Raw genomic sequence first — 21,717 nt, 5'->3', positions numbered from 1 at the left:
GTGGCTCATGCCTGTAATCCCAGCGCTTTGGGAGGCCAAGGCAGATGAATCACCTGAGGTTGGGAGTTTGAGATCAGCCTGGCCAACATGGTGAAACCCCGTCTCTACTAAAAATACAAAAATTAGCCAGGCATGGTGGTGCATGCCTGTAATACCAGCTACTCGGGAGGCTGAGGCAGGAGAAACGCTTGAACCTGGGAGGCAGAGGTTGCAGTGAGCTGAGATCATGCCACTACCCAGCCTGGGTGATAGATCGAGACTCTGTCTCAAAAAAAACAAACAGACAAAAGACCAAAGAATACCAAATGGACATTAATAGGAGCTACTTTTCCTCCTGTACCCCACCTACCACAGGTATGAAGATGGGGCAGGCATCCTCGCTCATTATTGCCACCTCTTTCCTCAAAATTCCTAGGTCTACTGAAATGACCATTTCCTGCTTATGTGGTTATCCACTTGTCTTCCCTATCTTACTCTTTTTTAAATAAGGATTTTACATGTTGTTCTCTGCTGTTCTTTCCATTACTACTCTTCTTATTATTCTTAGTAACTTTAACATCAAAATAGATAATCCATCTAACACTGACTTCTGAGGCACATAAATCCCCTATGGCAGATACTGCTTGTTTTTACCCGACATCTATTCATCTCTTCTGTCTTGTGAACCAAATTCAATTATCAGGCTTCAGTGTGCACATGTAAGGTGGGCCCAGTCAAAACTGGCTGGTTTAAGTTAATCATAATAATTCCATTCTACATTCCAAGTGTTGGTCAAGAATTAGGTATGTGACCTAGTTAGAACTTAAATGGTACCTTGAGAAGAAGTCCACTAGGGGGCTTCAGGGAGAGGTTTTAATCTCCCATTAAATGAAAGATGTATGAAACTAAATGAATCTTTCCACTTTCTGGGTCTCTGGATATGTGCAGATATGAAGATGGAATTCTTGGTGTACTCTGCCAATGAATCTACTTAGCTCCTTTTTGTCCTAGCAGGGAACATCACCGTGTGATAAATGAAATGCCTGGTATGTCTGTCAGATGATATATGAAGAACTGAATCTGGTGTATGAAGGGAGGTCTTACCTTCCAAAGTTTACATCTGAAAGTTGAGGCTTACAATATTGTGGAATCATGTAAGGAAAGCCAAGAAATTAATAGGGAAGCTACCCTAAAATTGGCACTGAAACCATTTACTTCTGACTTAAGTGAGAAAATAAATCCATATTATTTAAGAATTCTCACATCTGCAGCCCAAAACAATCTAGCTGATAGACTTCTCTCCAGCATAACCATCAGATTAACTGGCCACATCCTAAACTAGTGGTTCTCTACTGCAGGTGGTACCATCACCTTATGTAAGGGGACAGGAGAACGGGAGTCAGTTGTTGACACAGCACATGAGGAGACTGCTACAAGCATTTAACATCTGGAAACTCAGAATGTTCAATATCTCAGAGTGTGAAACTCTCTCTCATGTGAAAAAATTACCTCACCCCAAATGCTTGTGGTTCACCAATTAAGAAATTCAACCCTCTCCCTCTCCCTCCCCCTCCCCCTCCCCCTCCCTCTCCCCCTCCCTCTCCCTCTCCCCACGGTCTTCCTCTCCCTCTCTTTACACGGTCTCCCTCTGATGCCGAGCCACAGCTGGACTGTACTGCTGCCATCTCGGCTCACTGCAACCTCCCTGCCTGATTCTCCTGCCTCAGCCTGCCGAGTGCCTCAGGCGGGCGCCGCCACACCTGACTGGTTTTCATATTTTTTTGGTGGAGACGGGGTTTCGCTGTGTTGGCCGGGGGCTGGTCTCCAGCTCCTAACCGCGAGTGATCCGCCAGCCTCGGCCTCCCGAGGTGCCAGGATTGCAGACGGAGTCTCGTTCACTCAGTGCTCAATGGTGCCCAGGCTGGAGTGCAGAGGCGTGATCTCGGCTCGCTACAACCACCTCCCAGCCGCCTGCCTTGGCCTCCCAAAGAGCCGAGATTGCAGCCTCTGCCCGGCCGCCACCCCGTCTGGGAAGTGAGGAGCGTCTCTGCCTGGCCGCCCATCATCTGGGATGTGAGGAGCCCCTCTGCCTGGCTGCCCAGTCTGGAAAGTGAGGAGCGTCTCTGCCCGGCCGCCATCCCATCTAGGAAGTGAGGAGCGCCTCTTCCCCGCCGCCATCCCATCTAGGAAGTGAGAAGCGTCTCTGCCCGGCTGCCCATCGTCTGGGATGTGGGGAGCGCCTCTGCCCCGCCGCCCCGTCTGGGATGTGAGGAGCGCCTCTGCCCGGCCGCAACCCCGTCTGGGAGGTGAGGAGCGTCTCTGCCTGGCCGCCCCGTCTGAGAAGTAAGGAGACCCTCTGCCTGGCAACCGCCCCGTCTGAGAAGTGAGGAGCCCCTCCGCCCGGCAGCCGCCCCGTCTGAGAAGTGAGGAGCTCCGCCGTCCGGCAGCCACCCCGTCTGGGAAGTGAGGAGCAACTCCGCCCGGCAGCCACCCCATCCGGGAGGGAGGTGGGGGTCAGCCCCCGCCAGGCCAGCCGCCCCGTCCGGGAGGGAGGTGGGGGGGTCAGCCCCCCGCCCAGCCAGCCGCCCCGTCCGGGAGGGAGGTGGGGGGGGAGTCAGCCCCCCGCCCGGCCAGCTGCCCCGTCCGGGAGGTGAGGGGCGCCTCTGCCCGGCCGCCCCTACTGGGAAGTGAGGAGCCCCTCTGCCCGGCCAGCCGCCCCGTCCGGGAGGGAGGTGGGGGGGTCAGCCCCCCACCCAGCCAGCTGCCCCATCCGGGAGGTGAGGGGCGCTTCTGCCCGGCCGCCCCTACTGGGAAGTGAGGAGCCCCTCTGCCCGGCCACAACCCCGTCTGGGAGGTGTACCCAACAGCTCATTGAGAATGGGCCGTGATGACAATGGCGGTTTTGTGGAATAGAAAGGCGGGAAAGGTGGGGAAAAGATTGAGAAATCGGATGGTTGCCGTGTCTGTGTAGAGAGAAGTAGACATGGGAGACTTCATTTTGTTCTGTACTAAGAAAAATTCTTCTGCCTTGGGATCCTGTTGATCTGTGACCTTACCCCCAACCCTGTGCTCTCTGAAACATGTGCTGTGTCCACTCAGGGTTAAATGGATTAAGGGCGGTGCAAGATGTGCTTTGTTAAACAGATGCTTGAAGGCAGCATGCTCGTTGAGAGTCATCACCACTCCCTAATCTTAAGTACCCAGGGACACAAACACTGCGGAAGGCCGCAGGGTCCTCTGCCTAGGAAAACCAGAGACCTTTGTTCACTTGTTTATCTGCTGACATTCCCTCCACTATTGTCCTATGACCCTGTCCAATCCCCCTCTGCGAGAAACACCCAAGAATGATAAATAAATAAATAAATAAATAAATAAATAAATAAAAAAGAAATTCAACTATACACTTTGTCATTATCAATAACTGCATGGCCTCCAAAATCATCTCTCTTATCTGTACAGCTTACTACTCTAGGGACCACTTCAACAATTTTTCATTCCAACCAGAAATGCCAATCAATGTGTTCCTAACATTTTCCATTTTTTTCCTCTTTACTTCCTTACTTACCCTGGTTAGATTCTTTGGTCCATCACTGTTTTGCAAATACCTTCAATTTCTTTACCCTTCTCTCCTCCATTGTACTTATTCTAGAAGGCCCTCTATCTTGGATAATTTCTACTCTCCTCCTACTGTATGATTTTACCCAAGTAGCTGAAAATGGCTGAAAAAAATACACAGTCATTTAAAACTCATGATTACTAAACTTAAATAACTTGGAAATATCTGGCGATCCTAAACTATTTCCCTAGCTCATTTACTCTTTTCGTCTCCACACTGACCATTTCACATTTTCTCTTTTTCTTGTCAAATATCTAATATCTCCTCTACCTTCCTAACTCTCAGTGGATGACCCTACTTTGTATGTGATTTATTGTCTGTCTCCTCAAAGCAGAATGCAAACATAACAAGGGGAGGTATTTTTGCCTTTATCTGCTTTTTATTACATTCCTGGTCATGGGCAGTACAGTTCCTGGGCTGTTTGATACTCAATAAATAGCTAATAAATGAATGAATCAGTTTAAATGTTAATCTATGTCACTGCTATGAAACAAGTATTCATACCAAAAGGCAATGATCTTACATTTTTGTTCACTTTGCTCTGTGCAAACGATACTACACATGTAAAAATACTAAGAACAAATTATTCAAAACATTTAAAAAAAACCCAAAACATAGGAAATTCTTAGTCATAAGGGGATGGACTAGGAAGCAACAGGTCACTGCTTTGTTTCTCCTGCCGTAGAAAGTAAAAATTCAATACATAATTTGAGAAAAACTTATTTTTAAAAACATCTTTGGTTTATTTTACTTAGTTCTCTTTGCTTTTTCAGTTGGAGTTGGGAAAGTGAGCCAGGGAAGTGAGGCATTCTGAGGTGAAGAGGCTATTACAACTGCTTCTTACCTGGAAGCCTTATCCATTTCTGTGAGTGTACTTAGGTCAAGCCTGGCCTTTAAATTGAGAGATAACATGCTGGAAAGAAAAACCACTGAAGCTTCTGGAGGATGTGTGGGGATGGTGCAACAATTTGGAAATCTCAAAGTCCCTAAGCATATGGTGCTTTTATTCCCATGGTATATTTTAATTGATGTACTTGGGGGCTGCATGGGAAGTTAGGGAGCTTTGAAAAGTCAGACAGAAATCTCCGATAGTATAGAATTATTTCAGAGACAAAGAGCTGCTTGAGGAAGAGAATCTGCTTCAAATACATGGCCAGTCTCTTCATCAAGACACCAAATTTGGAAATGGTATAGGGCAGAAGGCTGAAGAACAGAATAAATCTCCCATAGTTTAGGAAGTGAAGGAGAAAGAGGCCCAACTAGGATCTATCCAGCTCCCGATTCTGGGCATTTGAAATCAAAGGTAGGGTTGAGTCTAATTAAAAATGCAATTTAGGGGCAGGCACAGTGGCTCTTGCCTGTAATCCCAGCACTTAGGGAGGCTGAGACGGGCGGATCACGAGGTCAGGAGATCGAGACTATCCTGGCTTACATGGTGAAACCTTGTCTCTACTAAAAATACAAAAAATTAGCCAGGCATGGTGGCACGTGCCTGTAGTCCCAGTTACTCAGGAGGCTGAGGCAGGAGAATTGCTTGAACCCGGGAGGTGGAGGTTGCAGTGAACCGAGATCACACCACTGCACTCCAGCCTGGGTGACACAGCGAGACTCTGTCTCCAAAAAAAAAAAAAAAAAAAAAAAAAAAAAGCAATTTAGTCTTGTCCAAGCTCAATTCTTGATGGAATGAAAAAGGAGAAACCTCTCTGGGGCAAAAATAATATAAACTGCCTTCTCTGTGTTATTTTTATTCATGACATCTTTCACATGAGACATTTGGAAAAGCAGAAAAGCATGACAAATGAAAGAAAAAAGCAGAAAGGCAGGCTCGCAGATGATTCAGTTGTTGAAAGTAACAGATAAGGACCTCAAAATATTAAAATGTTAAAGAAAACAGAGAAAAAAATACATTAAAATATGGGGAAATTTCAACAGAAAACTGAAACTGAGAGAATCAAATGAATAATCCTTAACTAAAAAAGACAATATCTGAAATTAAGACTAATTAGATGGACTTAACAGCAAAATGGATAAAGCAGAAGCCAGAACTAGTGAACCTGAAGGCAGATCAATAGAAAATATCTTAATGAAGCACACAAAAAACAGAAAGAATGGAAGGAACAGAACGGAGCATAAAGGAAATGTGAGATACCATCTAACATATACACAATTACAGTCCCAGAAGGAGAGGAGAAAGTGCATGAGGCAAAATAATATCTACAGAGATTATGGCTTAGAATTTTGCAAAACTGATAAAAGACATCAAAGAAAATTGCAAAAGCTCAATGAATCTCAACCAGGATTTTCTGTTCACATAAAGAAAGCGACACGTACGTGAATCACAGTCCAACTATTTGAAACTGAAGTTAAGGACATAATACTGAAAGCAGCCAGAAGGGAAAACATACACATTACATTCAAGAGCTTAAGATTAACAGCTGGCTTCTCAAGAAATATTATGGAAGTTATTATAGAAAACAATGAAATAATACATGTAGAGCTCTGAAAGAAAAAGCTGCCAAGCTAGAATTCTAACCCAGCACAAGTATTCTTCAAAAATGAAGGTAAAAATAAAGACATTTTCAGATCAACAAAATCCTATCAAGAATTTGTCACAACACACTCACATTACAAGAAAACAATAAAGGAAGTTTTTTAGGCTAAAGAAAAATGATTCCAGATAGAAACATGGATCACTAGGGAGAAATAAAAAGCACCAAAAGGGTAAATATATGGGTAAATAAAAAGATACTTAAAATTAATGAGTAAAGAAAACATAAACCAACAATCGAGTGAAAGTGTATTAAAAGATTTATAACACAGATTAAGGTAAACTATGTAACAAAAGTCATACAAGGAGTTGTCTAAAGGTTTCTACGTTGTTTGTGAAGTAGTAACATACAAATTATTAAGAAGAAGATATATAAAGACCTAATAGAAAAATGGGCAAGAACCTCGAACCAAAACTTCACAAGACTAGATATCCAAATGGATAGTAAATATATGAAAAGATATTCAACCTCATTATTCATCAGGGAAATGCAAATTAAAATCACGGCAGGACATCACTATACTTCTACCAGAATGGCTACAAGTGAAAAACGCGGACGATAAGTTCTGGTGAGGAGTTGAAGAAAGTAGAACTCATACATTATTAGTAGAACTATATATTGGTATAGTCACTTTAGAAAACTCTTTGAAAATATCTTCTAAAGCTGAAAATCCTCTACTATATGGCCCAGAAATTGTACTCCCAGGTATATATCTGAGAGAAATAGTACATAGGACCACCAAAATAAATAGATAAGTATATTTGCACGAACTTTACTCACAGTAGTCAACATCTGGAAATAACCCAAATATTTACCAACAACAGACTGGGTAATTTTTTAGTGCTGATATACAATGAAATACTAAACAGCAGTACAAAAAAAAAAAAAGAGCAAACTGCTGATATATACAAAACATGGGTGAATTTCAAAAAACAACAAGTGAAAGATGCCATACACAAAAGAGAATATACTGTATGATACCATTTATATGAAGATCAAAAACCGGTAAAAATTCATTAATGGTGAAAGAACTTAGGATGATGTTTATTTCATAGTGGTAGGTTACAAACTGGGAAGGGACATGTGAGGACTTTACCCTATGCTGGACATATTCTACACATGAATATGGGTGAAGGTTACATCAGTGTATACATATACAAATATTTATTAGGCTTATACTTAAAAGTAGAATGCTTGCACACTTTGCTATATGTGTATCACCACAGAAAAAAAAAGAAACAGAAAAATTTCAGTCACAAAAGGGAAGTAATTCATATGCAGAGATCTTAACAACTTACGGAAAAACAGAAAATAGTCCATTCTATTGATGTCTACACAGCCTTTTTCTCTACTGGGCCTCTAAAAGTATGACAGTAAAGTTTTGTGATTGTAAAACTTTGATTAGTTACAAGTTCCTGATTATTTGTCCATAAATACATTCCTTCATTCACAAAATATGTAAGTAAAATATATAATATGTTACATCCTTTATTTCAGAGAAAAAAGCAGAAAAAGGAGACAGTAGTACTGGGGATATATATATGATTAAATTATAAATAGGATGGTCAGGAAAACCTTCACTGAAGGCCTCATTCAATTAGAGACTTGCTTCAAATAGAGAATATTCTAACATTCAAAGGTCGAAGAGTTAAGGAAAACTTAGCAAAGGAGACTGGGAAGGACAGGTTTATGAGGAAAAAGAAAACCAGGAGATAAAGTGCCCCAGAAGCCAAAAAAAAAAAAAAGAGAGCGTTATCAGAAGGAATAAAAGGTCCATAGGGTCAAATATTGCTGATAGGTTAAAAGGTGAAGACAGAAATCATCACTGGATTTTACAACACAGGATAGGGAAATAGACTAGGGGAAATAGCATGAAGAGCTGACCTGAGGTGAGTGTCTGTGAATCTGAATTAATATTAGTCAGCACATTGTGGGTGTTTTAAGCAAGCTGTCTTCAGCTGGATAGTTGAAGATACAAAGTTGTATTCAAACACAGTTGGGGTTCTGCCAAAGGTATTTGACAAAGAGAAAGAGGAACAATAGATTTGAAGGTATATGCCAGGGTATGACTATGGCTGACCAGAGAACGAAAAATGAGGGTATAAATAGCAGAGTTAAACGGTGATAGACTTGTAGGTAACGGTGGCAGTGAAGAAATACTGGAGTTAAGGGGTCAGAGAGAGAGCACTAAAAATTATGAGCAGGAGATTATAAAAGATTTGCTGGAAACTGCAATTAAAGAAGAGTTTTAGGTATTGTAATCTTAAGACATATCTTATTACCATAGGATGGACTGGATGAAACCAGGTGGAGTAAACAATCACTGAAGGTGAAGAATCAAGAAACTCACTCAGAATCTTAAAAAGTTTATGTGTATGTGCATTTTAAAATCACCAAATATGGCAGAAGCAATGCTGCAGAGAATGACAGTGTGAAAGGAGCTAGAGCTCTTAAAGATTGAGCAAATAATATAGGAAAAGTCATTAAAGTGCTATAACGAAGTGAGGAGGGTCCCATTTCCCCATCCCCAAAGGTATTCCCACACATTTTTAAAAACATAAATATGTACCCACAGGAGACCAAAGCTATTTTGTTGTTGTTTACTATTAACTGTGTGATTTTACATAAATGGTATTATGCTGTGTTCTGCATACATCTCTACAATTTGATTTTTCACCACTTAAAATAATTTTTTTCAAAGATAAAACAACCACTTATAATAAACAGCTCATAACACTGTGAATACAATTCAAAAAGTGAAAATACATTTAAAATATATTTACCTTGAAGTTTTCTACTGAGTTCAAGTTTTTCTTGCTCAAGGCGCTTAATTCTTCTTTCATAAGCTTCAGTTGCTAAGTTGTTGTCTAGAGTCCTCTGAACATTAACATCAAGATCCAGTGAGGTGGGACCAGCCGTAACTCTTAAACAGCTCCGATCAGAAAGTACACTGAAGAAAAGAAAAAAAAATGTAGGTTCATACTGTGATAAAAAGCTTGACGTTTAAAACGTTAACATTTTTTAAAAATTGTTTTTAACTGACTCCACATTTATGGCAAAAACATTTTTAAATTGCTCATTTAAAACACAGATCTGAATATCTTGCAGTTAGCCAGCTGGAATAATTATAAAAATTTGTTTGCAAAATCACCATAAACTGTTTTTAGAAGCATTTTAAAAAATGAAAACCTAAAATTCCCCAAATTATTTTGATTTAAAAAACCCCACAAATTATAAAATGAAGTTTGCTGAAGGGTTACTGGTAGTTTAAAACAATTTGACCACCTAGGTGAAACAGTAGTAGTCAAAAGCACCAACCACGGCCCTCTTTACTAGAATTTGAAATTCAAAAGCAAGTTTCTGTCTTCAATTCAATACAATTTAAATAAAAATGCTGAAACTGCTGGACATTTGGTGGTGAACAAAACAGACAAAAATCCTTGCCCATGTAGAGCTTATATTCCAGTGACTGAGACAGAAATAAAGAAAATAATGGAGATATTCATTACATTAGAAAATGTTAAATGCTAAGGAGAAAACATAAAGCAGGAAAGGGAGAAATAAAGTATTGAAGAGGAGGAGATAAAAATTTAGATAAAGTAGTTAGGAAAGCTGTCACTGCTAAAGTAACTTTGGAAAAAGCTAAGTAAGGGTGAGGGGACCAGTTAAGGGAATATCAAAAGAAAGAATGTTCCAAGCAGATGAAACAGAAGTACTAAAGCCCCGAGACAAGAGTATGTCTGGCATGTTCACAGCCCAGAAAGGAGGCCTGTGTGGATGGAGTTGAGTAAACAAGGAAAAATAAACTCAGAAAGATAAAAGTAAGGCAGTCATGTAGGGCCTTGTAAGAAGTTTGATTTGGAGTTAAAATATGAAGCCACTGGAGTTGGGGATGGGTGGACTGGTTCTGAACAGGGGAGTGACATGTTCTGATTATCTTTTAAGAGGATCACCTGAACAGGATCAGAGAACTAAAAGAAAGTTATTTACATAGTAAGTGGGTGGTTAAAACAGATTTTTAAGTAGACGAGAGGAGAGGTCTCAGTTGGAGATGCACGTTTAGGAGTCATCAGCAAATCTTTGGGAGAACACTACAGAGTTTAGATGGAAAAGAGAAGTCCAAAGACTGAGCCATAGGACACTCTGATATTCACAAGTCAGGGAAATCAGGAGGGATCAGGTATGGAGACTGAGAAGGAATGACCAGCAAGGTGAGAGAAACTAAGTGCCCTAGAAGATAGGAGAAGGTGGTATTTTAAAAGTATGGAGCTGTGGCAAATAAGATGAGACTAAGCAAATAAGTAAGACTAGGACTGACAAGTGATCATTAGATTTAGCAACATGTTGGTCAACAGTGACATCGATAAAAGTAGTTTGCATGAAGTGATGGGGGCACACACCTGACTGGAATGGATTCAAGAAACAACAGTATGAGAAACATAAACAAAATATAGTCAACAGTTGAAGTAATTTTTCTATAATGTAAAGCAGAGACATGGTTGATAAGAGGTAAAGGAAGAGGAATCCAGATTTTATATTTTGCATTAAGATGGAGAACTGACATTTGTAAGCTGATAGAAATGATCTGATGATGCAGATGACACAAGAAGAAAAAAATTCATGACATGAAAGCAAAACATGCACTAGACTAGCCAGGAAGGGATGGAAGATACTGGCCTTACTAGAGGCTTGCACAGTTCATCCATGAAAAGAACAGAGAATTTGGGTCCAACAGTAAGTAGGCGGTAAATATGGTAACTGGAGCTTGTGGAAGTTGTCTGCGGTTTGCCTCAATCCTTTCAGTGAAAGGAGATGCAAGCTGAAAGTGAGGATGACAGAGGTCTCAAACTCAAGTAGAAAGAAATAGGCCAGATGCAGTGGCTCACATCTGTAATCCCAGCAACAGGGGAGGTTAAGGCCAGAGGATGGCTTGAGGAGTAGGAGGCTGTAGTGATCTATGACTGTGCCACTGCACTCCAGCCTAGACAGCAAAGCAAGACTCCATTTCTAAATCGTTTTAAAAATTAGCTGGGCATGGTGGCTTGTGCCTATTGTCCCAGCTACTCAGGAGGCTGAGGCAGGGGGATCATTTGTGCCCAGGAGTTTGAGGCTATAGTGAGCTAGGACTGCACCACTGCATTCCAGCCCTTCTGCTGCCCAGAACAAGACCCCATCTCTTAAAAAAAAAAGAAAGTAAAAAATAGTTACTAGGTGAGTGGAAGAGTGAATATACTAGGGTAATACAGTACATTTGTCAGACAAGGGGGACTTGAGGTTGGTAATCATGAATTTAAAGTAGACCAGTAAGAATAGTCAGCTATTTTTTCTAGTCATTTGGAACTGTACAGGTAGAGAATAAAATTGTAATAGTTAATGTTCACTTAGCAAAACAAGTATAACAGAATGAGAGACAGTCAAAGGAACTGAAATGGCATACAAGGAGTGATTATAATCATTCTCAATGGAATTTAAACAGGGTAAGGGGGAAATAGGGAATATAAGTGAAGTGAGGGTCAGTGAAAGGATGGTAGAATTAATGGGTTGAAAGTTCTCCTGCTTGACATCTAGAGAATATTCAACAACATGAAACTCTTCTAATTACTGCTTCATTGGTAAGGATTAGATTCTGAGCTCTCTGTTCCATTCTTTCCCCTCCAAAACGAGTTAAGATTTTCATGCGTTCTATTCATTTTGTAATGCTTAACTTTCTATTTCCAGCAGTAGGCTCATTCTATTTTTTAAAAAGTTTTAATTCACAAAGTTTTCTCATACATCTTTTACGAACCTCAATTCAATTTAATTTGCTTTAAATTGTCCAAACTATGTTAACTTTTTTTTTTTTTTAAGACAGAGTCTCGCTCTGTCACGCAGGCTGCACTGCAATGGCGCAGTCTCGGCTCACTGCAACCTCCACCTCCCAGGTTCAAGTGATTCTCCTGCCTCGGCCTCCCGAGTAGCTGGGATTACAGGCACCTGCCACCACGCCCACCTAATTTTTGTATTTTTAGTAGAGATGGGGTTTCACCATATTGGCCAGGCTGGTCTCGATCTCCTGACCTCATGATACACCTGTCTTGGCCTCCCAAAGTGTTGGGATTACAGGCGTGAGCCACTGCACTTGGCCCAAACTATGTTAACTTTTCAAACTTACCAGCTACTAGTATATGTAAAACCAACAAATGGCAGATGGTGGCCAGAAAATGCAGTATGTGTTGGTGGGGGCATCGTTTCCTAAAGGAGGAAAAAACATCTGGTAAGAAATAGATAGCTATATGATCTGTAGGCTTGGCTATAAATATAAAATGCCAAAAAGAAATATTTAAAAAAAAATTGTGACTGTTCAATTTTAAAACACTGGTAAGTTTGGTATAGTTGTTTAGTGATATAAAATTTAGACCATGAACACTGCTACTCTAAAATTCTAATTAAAGTAAAATGAAGATTCAAAGTCTGATATTGAGAATACAGTCATTATTATTCATGTATTCTGTATTTGCAAATTTGTGTAGAAGCTAATATTTATTTGTAAACCCCAAATCAATACTTGTGGTAATTTTATGATCATTTGTAGACACGTGCAGAACAGAGAAAAATTTGAGATGTCCTATGCTCACATTCCCAGCTGAGGTTGAACAGGAGAGGCTCTGCCTTCTCATTTAAGCTCTCATATTATAAACAAGTGTCCTTTACAGGGTCTCTTTGGTGTCATGCATTTCACACTTTTGGGCCCTCTGTATGTGATTCACTGCTTGCAAAGGCTCCCAAGCATAGTGCTGAAGCGCTGTCTAGTGTTCCTAGCGCCAGAGGACAGTGATGTGCCTTTATGGAGAAAATAATGTGCTAGAAAAGCTTCATTCAGGCACGAGTTACAGTGCTGCTGGTGGTGAGTTCAGTGGTGAGTTCAGTGTTAAAGAATCAACAACATATGTTATATAAAGTGTCTTTAAAGAGAAGCACACATAAAACAAGACTATATATTGATCAGTTGATGAGAGGCTCACAGAAACCTAACCCTGTATTTCCCTCAGAGCAATGGTTCAATATTAGCTAACAGTGTTCAAGGCAACTATATAGAATATAACCACCATGAATAATTAGGATCAACTGTACTATGTATTTAATTTGGAATGATTCATAATTTGTTAACAGTAAATATAATTCTATTTATAAAAAATTGGTAAGAGAAGTCCGTTTAATTATTCTTTGTGAAGTTTAGACAGGAAAGTATGAGAAATTTTTATCTGCCTTGAATATAGTACTAGGATGGTTTTACAATTATCAGTTATCAAACAGTGATCACAGCTTATTGTATTGAAATAGTATTCACTGTTTCAGTGAAAAGTTATATAACGTGTACCTATTATGTACCCACAAAAATTAAAAATAAAGATTTTGTTAAGTCATATAACATTAACATAAAAATTTTTAGTACAGGATTAAAGCCATAGTAAATAAAATAACTGAATAAAAATAAAAGCTCAAATTAAGAAGGCTAAAAAGGGGCCGGGAGCAGTGGCTCATGCCTATAATCCCAGCACTTTGGGAGGCCGAGGAGGGTGGATCATAAGGTCAGGAGATCAAGACCATTCTGGCTAACATGGTGAAACCCCATCTCTACTAAAAACATAAAAGTTAGCCAGGTGTGGTGGCGCACGCCTACAGTTCCAGCTACTCAGGAGGCTGAGGCAGGAGAACGGCGTGAACCCGGAAGGCGGAGCTTGCAATGAGCCGAGATTGTGCCACAGCACTCCAGCCTGGGAGACAGAGCGAGACTCTGTCTCAAAAAAAAAAAAAAAAAAAAAAGAGGAAGGCTAAAAAGGCAAAAAACTCAAAAATTTTAAGTTCTTATTTTCCTAAATTTTAATCTCATATAACCTAAAGGGTTATAGCAGAGGTCAATATACTATGTTGGCCTGTTTTGGCATGGCTCACAAGTTAAGAATGGTTGAATTATTTGGCTATTGGACTGGCCGAATAATTGGCTTGAGGTCTGTATTCACCTCAGGCAGGGCTGTACCTCAGAGCTATACCACGTCCGTGGACTATTTTCCCTATTGATTTCCTACCAAGTTTGCTATTGTTAGCAGCAACACACTGGGCTTGGGTATTTAGTCCTGGAATCTGCCCTCTGTATCAGCAAAGCTGCTGATTTTTCTATCCAGTTCCATGCTACTAGTACTACTGTCCCAGACCAAGTCAGTAGTGGGGATGGACGTGTGTGGTATATGTGACTTTAACTAAAGTTCAGCAGTTTTTCACAAATAAATGCTTCTCAATTTATTTCTCTTCAATTGTTGTATCAGGCCCTGACATGGTCGATTTTGATAATTTTGTCCAGTTTTACGGTTTTAGGGAGAAATTTGCCAACCTCTGCACTTTACAATCATAAAATCTGCTTTTTTAAGCATCTAATTTGTTCTCTTACGAAGCTTAATGGCATAACTTATCTAAGAGGTAAAACTTTGAATTTTAATTTTGTTCTTAGTCACAAATAACTATGTTCACCTCAGTTAACCTTCTTCTTAATTTGATTTGTGACAGAATAAGCACCGGAAGCCATGATCACTGACTAATAACTGATCATTGTAAAACCATCCTAGCAAAATACTTATAAACCAAAAAATTACTATATAACCATAGTAGAAAGAAACAGAGGGATAGAACTTCTTCACAGTGTCATACTTACAGAATTTTTTAAACAATCATCATCTACATCAAAATTCGATGTATCTGTTGGGCTACTAACTTCTGGAATATAAGGTGCTTCACAGTTCCGAATATTATCCCAATCAATTCCACTGAAAAATGGGTGTTTCTTAAAGTCTTCTATTCCATTTTGACCAAGTCGATGTTCTCTGCTACAAATGAGCCTTCGAATAAGATCCTTAGCATTTTCAGACACATCAGTCACTTGGGCTGGAAACTGAAACCTCTCCTAAACAGAGAAAAACAGAAACAAAATATAAATCAGTGTTTAACATACTAAGTAGGTTGGTTGACTTATTTATTTTCTTAAAAATACATTTTATTTTAAATATATCTAATAACTGCATGTTGGTGCAAAGTACTAATACTAAAGGAATACAGGGATGAATGACAGAAGATCATTTTCCTAGGACTTTTAATTTCATATATGACTCAATCATGCATGCGCTATAGAAAGAAGAATACATTGTACCTTAGATATCTTAAACTGCTATCAGAATGAAGAGAAATTACTTCAAAGTAGTGGAATTTGACTGTATTTAAATCGAGATAGATGATTATAATGGTCATATAAGTTACATACTAATGATTAACTAATAATAAATATTTTTAAAGGACATAATATGTATCTGACACTATTTAAAGTACGTTACTCATTTAACCCTCAAAACAGTCATTTTAGGTGGGTACTCCTACTATGCTAATATTATAGAAGAAATAAAGACACAGAGAATTCAAGTAACTTTCTCAACATTACACATCTAGGAAGTGGCAGAACCAGAATTTGAACTGAAGCTGTAATCTGTGCTGTTAAATATCATGTTATACTACAATATTTTTTTCTAATTCAAATGATGTACATGCTATTTACAACCCTGCTGCTATTTCCAGTCTTTCAACTCTTTATAACTATATGAAACATTATCTTTGCAAACAGGAAGAAGAATATAAACCCTATAAAACTGATTTTTATACACGTAAAGCAACTAATCATAATTGCTTCACTGGAACAAATTAAAAAGAATAGATTATCATTCCCTTCTATCGGATATTCATATTCTAAGTATTTGCAACTGCTCACAATCTTCTAAGACTGCTAATAAAACCTTTCTTCTTATTATTATGAACAGTCTATTTCACTTAGTACTAAACATATTAACGTTTCATTAATTTGTTCTTGTTGTGTGTCTGTGTTGCTTCTAGTGTTCTGTGATCATAAATAACGTTAGAATAGGTATCCTTGTACATATATCTTTGTTCTACTGAGAATGTCATAGGGTAGATTCCTAGACTGAAGTTGCTCAATCAAAACCTCTAACCATTTTTTAAGGCTCTAGGTGCACACCTGTAAACTTCCTGAACAGAAAGGTTACACCAATTTATATTCCTATTAATGTCTTAGAATGCCCATCTCACTGCATTATTTATGGTACAGAGTACTATTTTTCTTTTGATCTTTGCTAATTTGACAAGAAAAAAAGTATCTCATCCTTATTTTAAATTTGTATTGCACTTATTACTACTAAAGTTGAAAATTTTTTTACACATATTCTAGTCATGATTATACATATACTATAGTAAGCAATGATATAAATTCTCTACTTATGACCTTTGTTATTCTACTGGGGAGACCACTTAATTTCCTACTTAGCGGCATCTCTAATAAAATACAAGAAAATTAGAACTAATAACTTATGAATAATTTATGGATTTTGACTATTTATGTTGTCCTGTCCCATACTAGGATAGAAATGTGATTGTTCACTGTTTTTAGAAAAATATTTTCTCTTTAAAAATGGTTTTATTATATGTGTTATTTACCACATTAATTAGAACAAAAGTAAAATATACTAACTTTGTGGTTCATGATTTTTCCGTATGTCTCCACCAAAGATTCTGCATAAAATGGTGTTTCTCCATAAAGCATTTCATACATACAGACCCCCAAAGACCACCAGTCACATTCAGGTCCATATCTCCCTTTTCCATCTTCCATGGCTTGAAGGATTTCAGGAGAGATATAATCTGGAGTTCCTACAGCCACTGAGGACTGAACCTGAAGAAATTTACATTTTTATTAATCTCCTATATTAGAAATAAAATATTTTAAATAGTTACTTAAGATACACAATAGACATTATCTCATAAACACATCTTTGTCATTATCTGAAAAATAATAATAATCCTTGTATATATGTTAAATTGTATATTATCCCCACATTAATAGTTTGCAGGATTTCATAACACTATAGAACTTTTATTATAGTGTTACTTAACTGATGACATTGAGAGGAACAATTTAATTTAAACCATCATACCAATTAAGAACAAACTGAATATTTGGTTTAGAACACTCATTATTGATAATTACCTGTCAAACCTATACGTGTAAAAAAAAAAAAAATGAAACCGTCAAAATTGTACAATGAGATGGGGGGAAAAAGCTCCTGATAGTTAGGCCAACGCTATGAGAAGCCTGGAGATTATGTTCAAACTCCTTAATAGAAACCTAAGAAAATACACGTCAATAATGTACAACAAACTACTTACTAATTTAAAAAACTATAAAAGAAGAGGTATATCCTTCAAAATCTAAAGTTCCAATAGAGAAAAAAAGTTGAGTACTTGTTATAGCAGGTTAGGTTTAATTAGAAAACAGGTAATTAAAACCAGGCATGGGAGCTGACATCTGTAATCCCAGCACTTTGGGAAGCCAATGTGGGAGAATCACTTGGGCCCAGGAGTTTGAGACAAGCCTGGGCAACACAGCAAGACCCTATCTCTGTAAAAAAGTGGAAGAAAAAATAAAACAGGTAACTAGAAAAATCCTGGATATGCATGTTGTAAGGTACTTTGAAGTAAAAGAATATTGGCCCTTTACATGTTTTAGAAGAACTTATCCAAAACATGAACATTCCTAAAGTAGAATACCAGTTAATACTTTGGATTTTCTAGACTACATTTCCAATTCTGAATAATTAGGATAAACTTACATTTTAGCAATACTGAGATTAAATGACTTGAAAACCCTTCCATTACAAACTCTTAAAATGCTAGATAAACACCCTAACACAGTGAAACCCCATCTCTACTAAAAACACAAAAAAATTAGCCAGGCGTGGTGGTGGGTGCCTGCAGTCCCAGCTACTTGGGAGGCTGAGGCAGGAGAATGGTGTGAACCCGGGAGGCGGAGCTTGCAGTAAGCCAAGATTGCGCCACTGCACTCCAGCCTGGGCGACAGAGCAAGACTCGGTCTCAAAAGCAAAAAAAAAAAAAAAAAAAAAAGCTAGATAAAATATAACAATTATTTGTATAAACATATAAAAGAACTTTTTTACAAAGAGAGATTCTTAGAGGTCAGTAATCAAGAAATGCTTGAGAATCAGGATAATAAGCATTAGACATGAGTAGGGTTGGGGAATTGTTGGTTTTCATTTCCTAGGTACTCAAATTTTAACATACACAAAAGCGAGTACCTTATGCTTATATGAGGTAAGAACAAAAGAGAAGACTTTATCCTTAGCTTACATAAGGGGGCGAGTTTGAAGACAAAGGCTGCCCTATATACATACCTTTTGCCTTAAAACGTATACTGTAAGAAAAACGGTACATTATAAAAATCTGCCACAAAGCAGAGAAGGACAAGACATTTCATCTATCTTGACTTATGTGTGATAAATGAAAAATATTGTTCCTGTAGAAATTCGTAACATTACATCACATAGTCTCAACATTTGGGATTCAAATGCACACCGCTTCTGTGGTCGAAAAGTTCCCAAGCCAAGAAACCGGCATTAACACTGACCCAAGGTTAGTTGCCTCTAGGAAGCAAAACAAATTCAAATCTACTCTGGAGGACACATGCTCAAATTTGGCAGATATAATTCTTAAACATAAAATCTTGCTGAATATGAACTCACAATCCAATAATATAAACCAAATGAGTAAACTGTCTATTATGAGTAACTCAGAAATCCCAACAAACAGAACAATTAGATCCCTAACAACAATCAGATCCACTCTATGAAATAAGCATGTTTAAAATTATTAAAGACCTAAAAAAATCAACAAACACAAAAGTTTTTAAAAATCAAACGGAAGTCCTAGAAATGAAAATAGTCACTGAAATAAAATAAACGTAATAAATAGGTAAACAGTGGATTAGATACAGTTGACGAGAATAATAAACCTGAAGAAGAGCTGAAGAAATTAACTAGCATCTAATATGAAGACTTAAAAAATGGAAAATTTGGAAGAAAGGCTAAGACGTACAGACCCTAGAATGGACAAGTTCAACATAGTATAAGAGAATGAGATAAAAGAGAGAATAGTGGAAAGCAATATCCAAAGAGACAAAGCTTAAATTTTTTCAAGAATGATATAAGACTCGAATTCCTGGATGCAGGAAGGGCATAAAGTACTTAGAAGAGGTTGAGCGCAGTGGCTCACACCAGTAATCCCACCACTTTGGGAAGCTGAGGCGGGTGGATCACTTGAGCTCAGAAGTTGGAGACCAGCCTGGGCAACATCGTGAAACCACATCTCTACAAAAAATACAAAAATTAGCTGGACATGGTGGCACATGTCTGTACTACCAGCAACTCGGGAGGCTGAGGTGGGAGGATTGCTTGAGCCTGGGAAGTCGAGGTTGCAGTGAGCAGAGATGGCATCACTGCACTCCAGCCTGGGCGACAAGAGTGAAACCCTGTCTCAAAAAAAAAAAACAAAAAAAACAAAAAGTACTTAGAAGATAAATAAAAGCAGACTCATGTCTATACACATTGGAATTAAACTACAGAATACCAAAGCCAAAGAGATTTTAAAAACATTAAAGAATAGAGATTATCTACTAAGAAATGACAATTAGACCAACAGCTGAATTATTAATAACTAAGAATTGCAGTCAGAAGAAAATGAAGTTGTACCTTCAAAGTGATAAGACAAAATAATTGTCAATATAGTATTACCTACCTACCTAAATTATGATACAGAAATGATACATTTTCACACAAGACTGAGTAAACTATCACTAACATTTCCTTTTGGCTAAACAAGCACTAAAGGGTATACTTCGGAAAACAAGAAATTTAACCAAGATGGAAGAATGTGATACTAGAAGCAATTATGAACAAAGATATTAGTAAACTTTACTAATACATTTAAATGGTGGTTAATTGGATAACATAATGAAGAAGAAGGAGGACAAGGACTAGAAAAAGAGGCAGGAGTAACCACCTTAGGGCTGAAAAATAAGTTTACCCCATAAATGTATTCAACTATAATTTGTCAGTTTACAAATAGAAAAATAAAAAATTTTAAAAACCACCCACTTTACCTCCCTAAAAAAAAAAAAAAGAAGTTGGAAATTAAACACTGGAAAAACAAAAACATATTACTGAGGGTGTAAACAGGATTCAAGTATTCTAAATTTCTTAGGTTTTTTAAATTTTTAATTATTATTTTTAATGGTGGTAAAAATAGACATAAAATTTACTATCTTAATGATTTTTAGAAGTGTGCAGTTCAACGGCATAAGTACCTTCACACTGTTGTGCAACCAGTCCCCACCATCCTTCTCTAAAATTTTTTCATCTTGGAAAATTTTAACTCTGTACCCATCAGTAATTCCCCCATTCCCCCTTCCCCTAGACCCTGGAAGCCACCATTGTACTTTGTTTCTTTGAACTTGATTACTATAGTTATCTCACATAAGTGGAATCATAAAATATTTGTACTTTTGTAACTGGCTTATTTCATTAACATAATGTCCTAAGGTTTCATCCATGTTGTAGCACGTGTCAGAATTTCCTTTCTTTTTAAAATTGATTGATATTCCATTGTATGTATACAGCACATTTTGTTTATCCATTCATCTGTCACCCTTTGGCTACTGTGAACAATGCTGCTCTAAAAATGAGTGTACAAATGTATGTTCAACTCCTTGCTTTCACTTCTTTTGGGTATATACCCAGAGGAGGAACTCTGGATCACGTGGTAATTCTATTTTCAATTTTTTGAAGAGCTACCCATACCATTTTCCATATTTTACATTCCCACCAACAGTGCCCAAGGATCCTAATTTGTTCACATCCTTGACAACACTTGTTATTTTCTGTTTTTGATAGTAGCAATCCTGCTGAGTGTGCGATGGTGTATCCCTGTGGTTTTGTGTTTCTCTAATTATTAGTGATGTTGAGCACCTTTTCAAGTGCTAATTGGCCATTTAAATATCTTCTTTGGAGAAATGTCTATTTAAGTTCCTTGTCCCAGCACTTTGGGAGGCTGAGGTGGGTCAATCACTTGAGGTCAGGAGTTTGAGACCAACCTGGCCAACAGGGCATAACCCAGTCTCTACAAAAAAAAAAAAAAAAATAGCTGGGTGTGGTGGTGCACATCTGAAATCCCAACTACTCGGGTGGCTGAGGCAGGATAAGTGAGCCGAGATCACGCCACTGACACCAGCCTAGGCGACAGAGCAAGACTCTGTCTCTAAAATAAAATAAAATAAAAATAAATAAATACCTTGTCCATTTTTTAACAGGGTCCTTTGTTCTTTGTTGCTGACTTGTAGGAGTTTTTACATATTTTAGAGACTAACCTGTTATTAGACATATGATTTGCAAATATTTTCTCTCATTCCATGTTGCCTTTTCACTCTGATCGTGCCCTTTGATGTACAGAAGTTTTAATGCAGATATTGCCCAATTTATCTATTTTTTTCTTTCGTTGCCTGTAATTTTGTGTCATCCCCAAGAAATCACTGACAAATCCAATGTCATAAAGGTATCCCTTCTATTTTTTTTCTAAGAGTTTCACAGTTTTAGTTTTTGTATTTAGGTCTTTGACCCATTTTGAGTTAATTTTTGT

General features: G+C 38.1%; 1 protein-coding gene and 1 long non-coding RNA gene across 23 annotated transcripts in view; one reads left to right on the top strand and one right to left on the bottom strand.

The window, feature by feature from the left end:
• CDC42BPA (CDC42 binding protein kinase alpha) overlaps positions 1-21,717 on the bottom strand; it is a 331,921-nt gene that overhangs the window by 143,959 nt on the left and 166,245 nt on the right. For all 22 annotated transcript variants that reach the window (XM_034947986.3, XM_034948052.3, XM_034948013.3 and 19 more), the window contains exons 7-10: positions 16,706-16,906; positions 14,831-15,079; positions 12,296-12,375; positions 8,928-9,094 (exon numbers count right to left, since the gene is read on the bottom strand). In XM_034947986.3, coding sequence (XP_034803877.2) covers positions 8,928-9,094; positions 12,296-12,375; positions 14,831-15,079; positions 16,706-16,906 — 697 coding nt within the window. The remainder of the gene's footprint in view (positions 1-8,927; positions 9,095-12,295; positions 12,376-14,830; positions 15,080-16,705; positions 16,907-21,717) is intronic.
• On the top strand, positions 1,797-3,366 carry LOC134729005 (uncharacterized). Its single transcript, XR_010109842.1, has 2 exons — positions 1,797-2,532; positions 2,582-3,366. It is a non-coding gene; the product is annotated as an uncharacterized LOC134729005 (long non-coding RNA).

Source organism: Pan paniscus, chromosome 1 (genome assembly GCF_029289425.2).
Source record: "Pan paniscus chromosome 1, NHGRI_mPanPan1-v2.0_pri, whole genome shotgun sequence".
Classification (NCBI taxonomy): Eukaryota; Metazoa; Chordata; class Mammalia; order Primates; family Hominidae; genus Pan; species Pan paniscus.
This window is presented reverse-complemented; position numbering and strand designations above follow the sequence as displayed.